Here is a 12,304-nt window from a genome sequence, read left to right as displayed (position 1 = left end):
CCAAATGGCGTAGACCTTTATATAGAATGTTCCATAGGATAGACGCAAAGGACCCTCACCCTAGATTTTAAAGATATAGAATTTGAGGCGGGAAATTCTTTCAAAATTCTGTGAAGCATTTCATTAATAAAAGAATGAACGAAGACGACAATGATTCCAGAGTTTATGTTTCCAACTTGAATATTGCATGTTAGAAAAGATTAGTTGGTTGGTGGCATACTGCAGTTCATACATTTCTATTGTTTTCTGTAATAGTTGATCAATTGAATAACCAGGACGGGGTAAATTTAAATATTTGACTAGACGCCATTGTTTTCATGTTTACAAACATTTCAAGGATTTAGACAAATTTGAAATTGGAGGGTCAACACTTTCATTGTTAATTTGACCGAAATAACTTTTGATGTATCTTACAATTAGTTTTTTTTATCTATATGCAGATATTGAGTCTTTGTCGCAAACTCAAATTTTCTAACCCCTATATCTTAGCAACTTGATGGTGCAAACCTGATATTTCAAACTTAGATTATTTGATCTACCAGAATTCAATGCTTGCAATATCAGAGGTCTACGGCATTGGGTTGCAAATATATAGGAATTAGAAAATCTGAGTTTGTGGCAAAGACTCAAATCCTTTCACGGATTTCTTCAGTTTTTTTTTCAATTGTCAAAATTTGGAGTTTTTCTTTTATAGTTTTGATCCATTCTGAATTGTTTAATCTCAAAATAAGTCATATTTGAAAAACAAAACTATCTTTTCTTTAAAAATATTTATTTGTAACTTAGATAAATTTGTTATTACACGAGTAAGTATAAGATTGCACTTCTGATGAAATAAGACAATAACAATACAAAACATATCACAGCAGTGTTCAGAGGTTTAAAAATAGCTAAAATTAGTTTAATAAGAGCGAGGGGGGAGGCCCCCCGGAGGGGGGGGGGTTAATTAAGAGTACATTATCCCAGTTTGATTTAATTTTTAGCCCCTTTTTTAGTAATTTTGGTTTGTCGTTAACGAGGTTCATTTTTTATTTAAATCCCCTTTTAAAAATCTCGAGCCATCCCTGCAAACCTAGTTTTCTATTTCAAAAAGGTGTGAAAAGCCAGAACATAATTTGAAGGAAGCACTGGTATCTTGCGGATAGATTACAATCAAACCCGGAGAAAATCTCTTGGTTAGAAAAGTTACCCTAGAGCTAACACTACTATTTCCTTTCTCCGTTTAGAAACAAAGACTTTCCATCTATATAGGTTGGTTTACTTTCTCCGTTAGAGTGTAGACCCAACCCGGAGCTGGGATAGGATTTATCCAGGTACTTGATACTCTCGTTGAGATAGTTCTGAATAGATGTGAGAGCAGCAACTATAGCTGGAGAACCGAACCCATGTGTAATCATGGAGAAATGGGTTAGATGTCTCTGTATACTAGGATCTAGGATAGGCTGGGGTCTGGTGTTGCAGAGAGGAGATCTATCCTGGTTCAACAGGTCCATCAACTCCTTACAGATGTACCTAGAGTAAAAGATTGTAAATACAAGATAAGGACGGATAAACAGAAAACGTACGGTCACAAACCGTGAAGTGAAGTAAGATTTAAGGAAATATAGATGGTTAAAGATAAGGCGGGTATCCTGCAATACAAGTCGTAAACCTAGAGAAATAAATTGCAAGATATCCAACACTACATTGTATACACAGATCTATATCCTTCAAACTGTAATCCAAAACAGGGTTTAGGTGTAATAGGGACCCGGAGTTGGAACGTGAGCAAATCTATCTTAATCTGCTAGGTTACAATAAACCAGGAGTAAAGTTTATCATAAATGTTATATCTTCAGCCATGAAACTTGAACACGTAAAACGAGTTTCATTGTATTTAAGATTATCTTAAGAATCTATGAGATGGGTTTAGGAACTTAAGTATTTGGAATGGTTTAAGAATATCCAATAAACTGGAAAATCTAGGATGGTTGGAGGATTAGTTTGAAGTTGGAAAATCTAAGGATAAGACAGAACCCGGAGAAATCTGTCCTACAGTTGAACCTGCTGGGTTACAAATTGCCTCCCGCAGTCTGAATGACAGAATTGACGTGAGAGGGAGACGTAAGAAGAATAGGAGAAAAAAAGGATGCAAAGAGGGTCGCGGGGATTGGTTGGAAAATAGAGAGTATGAAATGTCAAAAATTGTTAAAAAAGATCACCCAAAAGCATAATACAGTAGTGTTAAATTTCAAGTGAAATGAAGAGAAAAAAGATTCTTTAAGTTGATTTTTATAAGAAATAAAAAAAATCGGATGAATAAATCTTTAAGTTTTTTGAGAGAAAAGATGGCGGTCATTAAAAAATTCCCGTCGTCTTCAAATCTCCGGCGGATTTGTCGCCCAAGGTTTGAAAATTAAAGGTCGTCATTTTGCAGAATGTAAAACTTGTGTCTTGATTTTCAAATGATTGACAGTTTAGAACACCTCCCTGATATTTAACAAATCTATAATTTGACCCACCCCCTCCTCCACACTCTTATATAATCTATATCATGGAGTAGAAAGACATCTGTTGTCCTGAAACCGAATAACAAAGGAATAAACTAAATTGACCGCCAAAGCCCGATTTCAATTAAGACTAAAGCGTTCTTTTACAAATTATAAAAAAGGAATAAATAGTCATGGAAAAAACTAGAAGAAGAAAAAGAAGAAAAATCTGACTAAAGAACTGATTACTTAATTTCTAATTTTGTAATCCTAATATCTTTGCCTTATGTATTGAACCTATGAATTTTGTTAGATCAATTAGTTGAAGTTTGAAATATCAACGGTTGTCAACATTAGGGTGCAAAGATATATGTAGATATTAGAAGCTTATAGTTGATCTGTTCTTTTCATGATGAAATTGTAGGTTATAAAGGATTTATAAAATTAGGAGTGAATTTAGAGAGAAAATGAGAAATCGTAAGAAGAGATGATATTACAGAAACCGAAATCAAGCTGGGAAAAAAGATGAGATATTGGATAAAAAAAGAAAAATTGAAATGTGAAATAAAAAATGTTCAAAGTGAGAAATTATACAAAAAAAAATTAGGACCGGCTCGGCTTTTAATTTGCTCTTGGATTTAAAATCCGAACCCTCCTATATATGTTTTCGTAGCTCTGGATACAAATAAGTCAAGGCTACAAAGCAGTTGTACCTATAGCTTATGATTGTGTATTTGGGAACAACATGATCGATTTCCGCGTTGGAACATTTTTAGTTCACAGTGAATTATAATTATGAAATCTAATATTGACAGGCCCCCCCCTCACCCCCCCCCCTCTCACCGCACAATATAGAAATCAGTCTTTACCATCGAGTTAAAATAAATTAGTTTTTAACTGTTTAGACAAAACATGAAAATTGCAGGATATTTCAAAACAGAATAGAGAATTAATATTGGGAAAAAACGTACAGGGAATGACAGCCAATGGGGTTGGGAGTGACTTTCCGTTTCTGATGTCGAAAGATTTAATCTTTTTATAAAGCGCGCAATTGAGAAAAGATAAAACACAGTTGTATAGATTACGATATCATGAATGCAAATTTACTGGCTGCTCAAAATTTTGCATATCTCGTGATTTAAAAAAGTTGCAATCATCATTCTTTGGCTTGGTTGCCAGCGGTTTATGGAATTTATCCTAGCTCCTATACCAACTACTATAGACCCAGGTTCTTGTGGAGTCATGCTGAATTTTGATTCCGAACAAAAATCAGACAAATTTTACTCCATTTTCCGGGGTTTCATTGTTACCAATGTAATTAATGAATTAAACATCAATAATTTACGATTGTATCCGGTTAAACATATTATGCATAAAATATTTCTTAAACATTAGGAATATTTTTAAATTACAAAATATGATGTAATCAGTCGGGTTCAAAAGTACGTGGTCAACCTGTTTTATTGAATATTCAAAACAAGAACGGAAATCTTACTTGGTCGCATAAAGTAGTTCTTTTCTCCTGTACATATCGGATGGATCTGTATGCTGTCTTGAGAGATACTCCGCAACCTGCCGGGCTGGGAACTCTGTCTCACACACGTACCCGAAGTCCCTGGCCAAGTGGATCGCCTCCCCCTCCACCAGGGATGTCAGCAGGGTAACGTTGGCAGCCTTTCTTCTCCCAGCAGGAAGAGTGAGTCCTATTCTGTCAAGTTTGCTTCTTAACATTTTCCCTCCGTCCTTGGACTTCGCTCTAAACAAAATTTCAAAGTTATGGATTTCCAGTTTAATTAAAAAACTTCAGAGATGAGAAAACTTGAAATTAAAAACAAACAGATTATATTCTCAAAGAAAATATTTAGATACAAATATTTTAAAATGCTAAAAGCTCATGAAGAAATCCGCAAGTCACTTTCTAAAAAACCCGCGAACTAAGTTTGCATACAGAATATTGAACAAACATCGTCACATTGTTTCTTTGATTATAGTGAATCATTAATGCCACTGTTTGAAACGAAGATTAACATAAAAACACGATTATAAAATCTCTTAAATCTCAGCCGTCGTGTTGTCCAGCAAAAAAGTTAAGTTTATAAATCAACTCAAAACAGGATATCCAATTAGGGCAATATTTCAATTAAAACGGGAAATACTCAATTGCGCTCATTTTTCCTAACCTACAAACAATTGTTGACTAGCTCTCGGCTAATCAAGAACGGTTCAAGATTACCCACTGGCTCCGGGGTTAACATGGATCCACAAAGGTTAGGATTGGGATGTAAGGTGTAAATACTTAACACATGACATCCGTCCCGCGGCTCTTTATGAAAAGCCAAATCACAACGTAAAAAGAGACAGTTACATATTAACCCAGACCATTTAAACTGATCTAGGAGATAATTTATGTTTAAAGTAAACTTACCGTCGGAGAACTCCTCCCAGCAGGGACGCATTGAGACACTCCGGAGGAGAGAGTCTTCTCTGAACCTCAGCTATGGTGACCTTGTACTTAGAGGTTGAGGAGAGGAGGGAGAGCCTACCCGGAGTAGAACAGAAAACCTCAAGAGGGAACTTCTGGTTCATGTGTTCCTTATTTTGATGTTGGGTTTGATCAAACTCACGTTTAATGGGAAACGGAATATCACGTGGAAGGAACGTTTCTCCGCTCATTCCCTGAAACAAAATAGTTATTCTCTAGAATTCTGAAACCATGGAAATTGTACAATTCAGAAACAGTGCGTGGAACCAATAGTTTATGAACAGTGGAAACCTATACAGTTTCTCTAGATCAAGTAGATTACTCAAAATTTTTAATATCAAAGGCTAAATCATCAGGTTGCAAAAATATAGGGAGTTAAATGCGAGTAATCAGTTCCTCTATGATAATTTTTAAAAACAGGAACCTATAGAAACTCTAGATAAGGCAAAGCTATAAAACTTAGAAGAAAAATTTAGAAACTTGAACCCGAGAATACTGAAAAAGATTCTGAAACACGGCTTTGATCTATTTTTTCCAGATTCTTTAATCTTCTATCACATTCTTTTAATCTTTTTGATTTGGAAACTTTCTTTCATTAGTTTACTCCTAACCGAGACCCCCCCCTCACTACTTCTACCCCTCATCCCCCCTTTTTGATGTAAGAACTGAATACTTGCCTCCAACTCTAGTTTTCCAATACCTTTATCTCAGCAACATAATGTCATAGACTTTTGATATTTCAAATTATATATTCTACTAGATCAATTTGTTAAAGGTTAAAATAATAAAGGCTTAAACCAAGAAGTAATTGAACTACGAAGACTTAGTTGAACCACCTCTCTTTAACATGAACAGGTGCACAAGGGTCAAATGGTTTAACTAAGTTTACGTAATTCAACAATTCCTTGCTCTGCATTAAATATGGTCCCAATATGGTTGCAAAGGATGAGAAAATTAGAGTTTGGGACACATGTTCCATTTCTTTTTACAACAAAAAAATCCCTTAGAATTACCTGGTTATTATTATTATGATGAATAGACTCCTGTTCCATGTTCTGCCTAGAGTAAGCATCCCTTCGGAGATTGTCATATGCTTGACTGAACCCGGAGCTGTGAAGACTCGCCTGAAAGAATGATTGACTAAGTAAATACCTCTACCCGGAGTCAAACCCTCATCTTATCTCGTGGTTAAGCTTGGTTACGCACAGGTTACGCAGGTTACCCGTAGTCACGTGGATTCTTGTGGATAAAAACAAAACCATTAAAGAACCATCGAAGTTGAATTATGTAAACCATAAACTAAGCATGAGTGGAGAGGGACGGGTTGGGTACACCGCAGTTTGACCTCTCACCCCTGAGATCTAGATTAGGACGGATCATTAAACCTACATCAATCTTTCATAAACCAGCTTGACAACATCAGATCAGACCTTGCATATCCGTTATATGCATATAGCACAAGGGGGAGTTCAAACATTAAATAAATAGTAAGAAAAAGAAATAAAAAGAAAATAGGAGAATAAGAGAAGAAATAGAGAATAGGAAGGAAAGAGGAGAATAAGAGAGGATGAGAAGAGAAGAAAAAGAGAATAGGAAGAAAAAAGGAGAATAGGAGCAGTTGAGAGAAAAGAGAATATGAACTAAAGAGAAGAATAGGAAAATATGAGAGGAGAAAAAAAGAAAAAAAAATAGGAAAGGAAGGAAGGAGAAGATGAGAGGAGAAAAAAAAGAGAAAAGGAAGGAAGGAGAAAATAAAGAAAAAAATAGAAAAAGAAGAAAGAGGAAGATAAGATGAAAAGTAAAGGAAAAAATTAATTAGGAAAAAATGGCGGTAGAGTGGTTAAAAGAATAAATTAATATTTAACAATATACTGCAGGATTATTTGTAAGATGCAACTAATAAAAATGGATAAAATTGTTTTTAAACGTCCTAAAATTTTCTTTTCTATTTAAATTCGAAATTTAACGTGTGTAAGCCAACCTTCATGCAAAAATTTAAGAATTTGCCTAAGGCCCTGTGCAATATTGAGTATGAATTTGGACAAGCTATGCAATTCAATCTCAGCACAAATTTGGCAAACAGAAATAGTTGTTCGTATTCATGAAAACACGAAACAGAAATAGTTGTTCGTATTCATGAAAACACGAAACAAATTGTGTAAAGTAAAATCATAGCTTTGTTACAAAAAAAACTAAATTCTCCTTTGAGCAGAAACTCAAACTTAAGAAAGAAAATTTTCCAAGTTTGAAAAAAAAATATTTTAAAATAACCCACCGCATATTGTTGGTAGGGATCGGCAGATAGGTGTTGAGAAAAAACGTCCTGTCCTGTCTGCAGACCATTGGATCCTGATTCAGTTTTATTTAAACCTTGATCAATTTGAAAAAATAAATTAAAATGTTATCTGTAAAGGTACTGTAAACGTATTTGTAAAGTGACTGTAAACGTATCTGTAAAGTGACTGTAAACGTATCTGTGAAGGTACTGCAAGCGTATCTGTAAAGGTACTGTAAACGTATCTGTAAAGAAACTGTAAACGTATCTGTAAAGGGACTGTAAACGTATCTGTAAAGGGACTGTAAACGTATCTGTAAAGTGACTGTAAACGTATCTGTAAAGGAACTGTAAACGTTTCTGAAAGGAACTGTAAACGTATCTGTAAAGTGACTAAACATATCTGTAAAGTGACTGTAAACGTATCTGTAAAGGAACTGTAAACGTATCTGTAAAGGGACTGTAAGCGTATCTGTAAAGGGACTGTAAACGTATCTGTAAAGGAACTGTAAACGTATCTGTACAGGGACTGTAAACGTATTTGTAAAGGGATTGTAAGCGTATCTGTAAAGGGACTGTAAGCGTATCTGTAAAGGGACTGTAAACGTATCAGTAAATGGACTGTAAGCGTATCTGTAAAGTGACTATAAACGTATCTGTAAAGGAACTGTAAATGTATCTGTAAAGAGACTGTCAACGTATCTGTAAAGGGACTGTAAACGTATCTGTAAAGTGACTGTAAACGTATCTGTAAAGGAACTGTAAACGTATCTGTAAAGGAACTGTAAACGTATCTGTAAAGGAACTGTAAATGTATCTGTAAAGTAACTGTAAACGTATCTGTAAAGGGACTGTAAACGTAATTTAAGTGACTCTCCATTTATAGATAAGCCTATTTAACACACAACGGTATCATTGAAAGATTTGTCTGAACAGTGATCAATTATGTGTTTTTGCTTCAGAAACAATGGAGGAAAATTATCAAACTTAAAACTTTTCTAAAAACGACGATATCTTCCATATTATTGGTCGGAGAGAAGTATACCGCTGTGAATCATGCATAAATGGCAAGTAGTTTGAATTTATAAAATTTAAATTTAAAATGGTAGTTTTTCAGAGGTTTGAGTATGTTCCTGTGAATGGAGGTGGAAAGTAAGGAGGCTGAAATTCCATTGTTGTCATTGCTTTCCTTAAAAGAAAAAAATATTAAAATATCAGAATTTAAACTATTTCAGATTCTAGCTTCGTGGTTCTGATTTTACCTCCAGGGTGTAGAAGGAGTAACAGGAAACTCTTCCGACTGAATCCGTGTCCTTGGAGAAGTGTTGAACCTGCCACGGGGAACTAAATCTCAGTGTCTATTCTGCCCGGAGTAAGAGGAGAAACTGCACTTAGCGCCGGGATGCTGAAACTTGACGGTAGCAGTGACATCACAACCAATCAAAGCCGGGTTTACAAATGTCTTGACCAATGAGGATACTTTCCTGCCTCCCGGCGGCAAATTGGCGGAACATCTGAACCAGGGGCGTGAGCTCACACGCGCCCCGGGTCCCGTGGATGCCCCAGATTCACAGCAAAGTAATATATCAGCTGGAGACAGGAACCAGGAGAACCAGGAGAACCAGGATCGAGAACAAGGAGAACCAGGAGAACTAGAAGAACAAGGAGAACCAGGAGAATTAGAAGAACAATGAGAACCCGGAGAACAAGGAGAACAAGGAAAACCAAGAGAACAAGATGAACCAGGAGAACTAGAAGAACCAAGAGAACCAGGAGAACTAGAAGAACACGGAGAACCAGGAGATCCAGGAAAACTAGAAGAACTAGAAGAATCAGAAGAACTAGATGAACAAGGAGAACAAGGAGAACAAGGAGAACATGGAGAACCAGGATATCCAGGAGAACCTGAAGAACCAGGAGAATCAGGAGAACTAGAAGAGCAAGGAGAACCAGGAGAACAAGGAGAACCAGGAGAACTAGGAGGACCAGGAGAACCAGGAGAACCAGTAGAACTAGGAGAACCAGGAAAACCAGGATAACCTATAGAATAAAGAGAACTAGAATATCAAGAAAGCCTGGAAACACTAAAGAAACTAGAGAACCAGGACAGCAGAGGAAAACTACAAGAACCTAAAAGAAAGAGAACCAGGAGAACAACTTGGATAACCAGGAAACTTTAAGAACTATGAAAACTAAGAATAAAAAACCATCTCACTGAACCTGCTAAATTTTTCATTAAATTTGAGTCTAGAACTTGGTAACCTAGAGAACTAACCCCTGAATAGGATAGTTTCGGAATGTCCCATTATGAACCCTTTTGTACCTAATGACAGCCCCAGGGAGGGAGTAAAGCTTACTTGCTCTTTTTGTCAGATTTTCTTTCTTTTCCTTCCATTGTATCCGTCCTGTATTTAATCAAATATCTTTTATCTGGAGCAGGTTGGGTTCTGTGATTATATCTGGGTTGGATTTTATCTAAATCCGTCGGTATATGGTTCAATTTTTAAACGTTGAAAAAGTCAATAGAATTTGATCGAATCTCACTGTTTGTAACTCTTACCACAATTTGTTTGGATTAATTTTACTAGTTTCTGCTTAGTTCATGAAATTAATTTACTTAAAATTAAATTTAATTGAATTGATTTTGCGTTAATGCATTTGAATCGGTATTGATGAAAATGAATTGATTTGTTTAAAAGGAATTCCGTTTAGACACAAACTTAAATGTTCTAATCGTGGCAAAGACTCAATTCCTGCGAATTCTAACGACCTGGAAAAGGATCTAAAGACCTGAATAAGGATCTAAAGACCTGAATAAGGATCTAACGACCTGAATAAGGATCTAACTACCTGAATAAGGATATAAAGACCTGAATAAGTATCTAAAGACCTGAATAAGGATCTAACGACCTGAATAAGGATATAAAGACCTGAATAAGGATCTAAAGACCTGAATAAGGATCTAACGACCTGAAAAAGGATCTAAAGACCTGAATAAGGATCTAAAGACCTGGAAAAGGATTAAAAAGACCTGGAAAAGGATCTAAAGACCTGGAAAAGGATTAAAAAGACCTGGAAAAGGATCTAAAGACCTGGAAAAGGATTAAAAAGACCTTGAAAAGGATCTAAAGACCTGGATAAGAATCTAAAGATCTGGAAAAGGATTAAAAAGACCTGGAAAAGGATATAAAGACCTGGAAAAGGATCTAACGACCTGAAAAATGATCTGAAGACCTGGAAAAGGATCTAAAGACCTGAATAAGGATCTGAAGACCTGAATAAGGATCTAACGACCTGAATAAGGATCTAAAGACCTGAATAAGGATCTAAAGACCTAAATAAGGATCTAAAGACCTGAATAAGGATCTAAAGACCTGAATAAGGATATAAAGACCTGAATAAGGATCTAACGATCTGAATAAGGATCTAAAGACCTGAATAAGGATATAAAGACCTGAATTAGGATCTAAAGACCTGAATAAGGATCTAAAGACCTGAATAAGGATCTAAAGACCTGAAAAAGGATCAAAAGATCCGAATAAGGATCTAAAGACCTGAATAAGGATCTAAAGACCTGAATAAGGATCTAAAGACCTGGAAAAGGTTTGAAAGAACTGGATATGGTTCTAAAGAACTGGATAGGCTTTAAAAGACCTAGATACGATACCAAAGTCCTGGATAAGGTTATATTGACCTGGATAAGGTCCTAAATACCTGGATAAGTTTCTAAAGACCCGGAAATGATCTAATAATCTGGATAAGGTTCTAAAGACCTGGAAAATGTTCTAAAGACCTGGATAAGGTTCTAAAGACTTGAATAATGATCTAATGACCTGGATATTATCCAGTGGATAAACTAGAGATCTATATAAGGATCTAAAGTCCTGGATAAGTTTCTAAAGACCTGGATAAGTTTTCAAAGACCTGTATAAGGATCTAAAGACCTGGATAAGTTTTCAAAGACCTGTATAAGTTTTCAAAGACCTGGATAAGGTTTAAAGATCTGGATAAGTTTTCCAAACCCGTATAAGGTTCTGAAAACCTGGAAAAGGGGGGGGATAAGGGTTCAGCGTAAATATTTGAGGTTTCAGAAATGTTGCACTCCTCTAATCATAGTTCAGTCCTTAAACTCTCAGCTCTGGTAAAGGGTTAAAGTAGTAATTTCTGCCCAGATCTATTATAGGAGCACACGTGTTACAGCTAGAATATTCTTCAGCTTTTAACGTGAAAAAATGAAAATTTCGTGCGATGAATATATGAAGGGTTGCAAGAAAAAGGTAGACTAGATATGATCTCCATAATTTACACAGTTTTTCTGCAAACCAGAACAATGCACATAATTTTGGCAAATTTGCAGATATATGGAATTTGCAGGTAAACAATAAAGCAATTTTATATTTAGCAACAATTCAATCTTTCGCAGTAATTTTGCACAGTGACAAACAAGCCAAAACACAGCATACAGACATTTAAACTAAAAACAAAAGTAACTGATTATTTGTCTTTTCAACCTAATCATTGAAATTTTAATAGTTTATATCATTAAATTTGAGTTTGATCAGTTACTTTGGTATATTTAACCAGTTCTCTGTAAGACATATCATTTGTGGTAACCTTATCTTCCACATAGAGGATCAGATAAAGATTTTAAGGGTATCGTTGTGAATCGGACATATTCCTCAATGAAAGGGAGAGTCCCTTGAAACTACAATGATTGTCCCTTTAAAAATAAATCTGACAACCTTCTCTTGAACAATGAAAACCAAAATAGTAAAGGAGTCATTCTGAGACAATGGAGTTTTTTGCATTTTGAAAGATTGCAAATATGTTAGGGTTGTGCAAATACTAGTTGCAATGATTGATTTCATTCATTGCAAAACCAAAAATAGTTTTGGTATTTACCCTAGATAGACCAATCAACCTGCACAGTTATAAAAATGTTTTTTCAAATATTGAGACCGGGTGTTTGTTTCTATTTGTTTATTTTGGAAAAACAAAATTGATGTCATGGCAGAGGTTATTTAGGAAGATTCACTTCTTGTGCAGAACTTATTGGGTTACAAAACAGATTTAATGTTT

General features: G+C 35.4%; 1 protein-coding gene across 1 annotated transcript; it reads right to left on the bottom strand.

Annotated features, from left to right (window-relative positions):
- Nucleotides 1-761: 761 nt before the first annotated feature.
- Nucleotides 762-8,776, bottom strand: LOC111706291 (transcription factor AP-2-beta). The gene is made up of 7 exons (XM_023479124.1): nucleotides 8,488-8,776; nucleotides 8,359-8,414; nucleotides 7,226-7,299; nucleotides 5,964-6,074; nucleotides 4,894-5,144; nucleotides 3,964-4,224; nucleotides 762-1,512 (listed from the first exon to the last, which is right to left on the bottom strand). The coding sequence occupies exons 2-7, from the start codon at nucleotides 8,405-8,407 to the stop codon at nucleotides 1,206-1,208; spliced, it is 1,053 nt and encodes a 350-aa protein (XP_023334892.1). The 5' UTR covers nucleotides 8,408-8,414; nucleotides 8,488-8,776; the 3' UTR covers nucleotides 762-1,205.
- Between the last annotated feature and the right edge of the window lie 3,528 nt (nucleotides 8,777-12,304).

This window comes from Eurytemora carolleeae, unplaced genomic scaffold, assembly GCF_000591075.1.
Source record: "Eurytemora carolleeae unplaced genomic scaffold, Eaff_2.0 scaffold465, whole genome shotgun sequence".
NCBI lineage: Eukaryota > Metazoa > Arthropoda > Copepoda > Calanoida > Temoridae > Eurytemora > Eurytemora carolleeae.
Note: the sequence above shows the minus strand (reverse complement) of the source record. Positions and strands in the feature narration are given on the sequence as shown.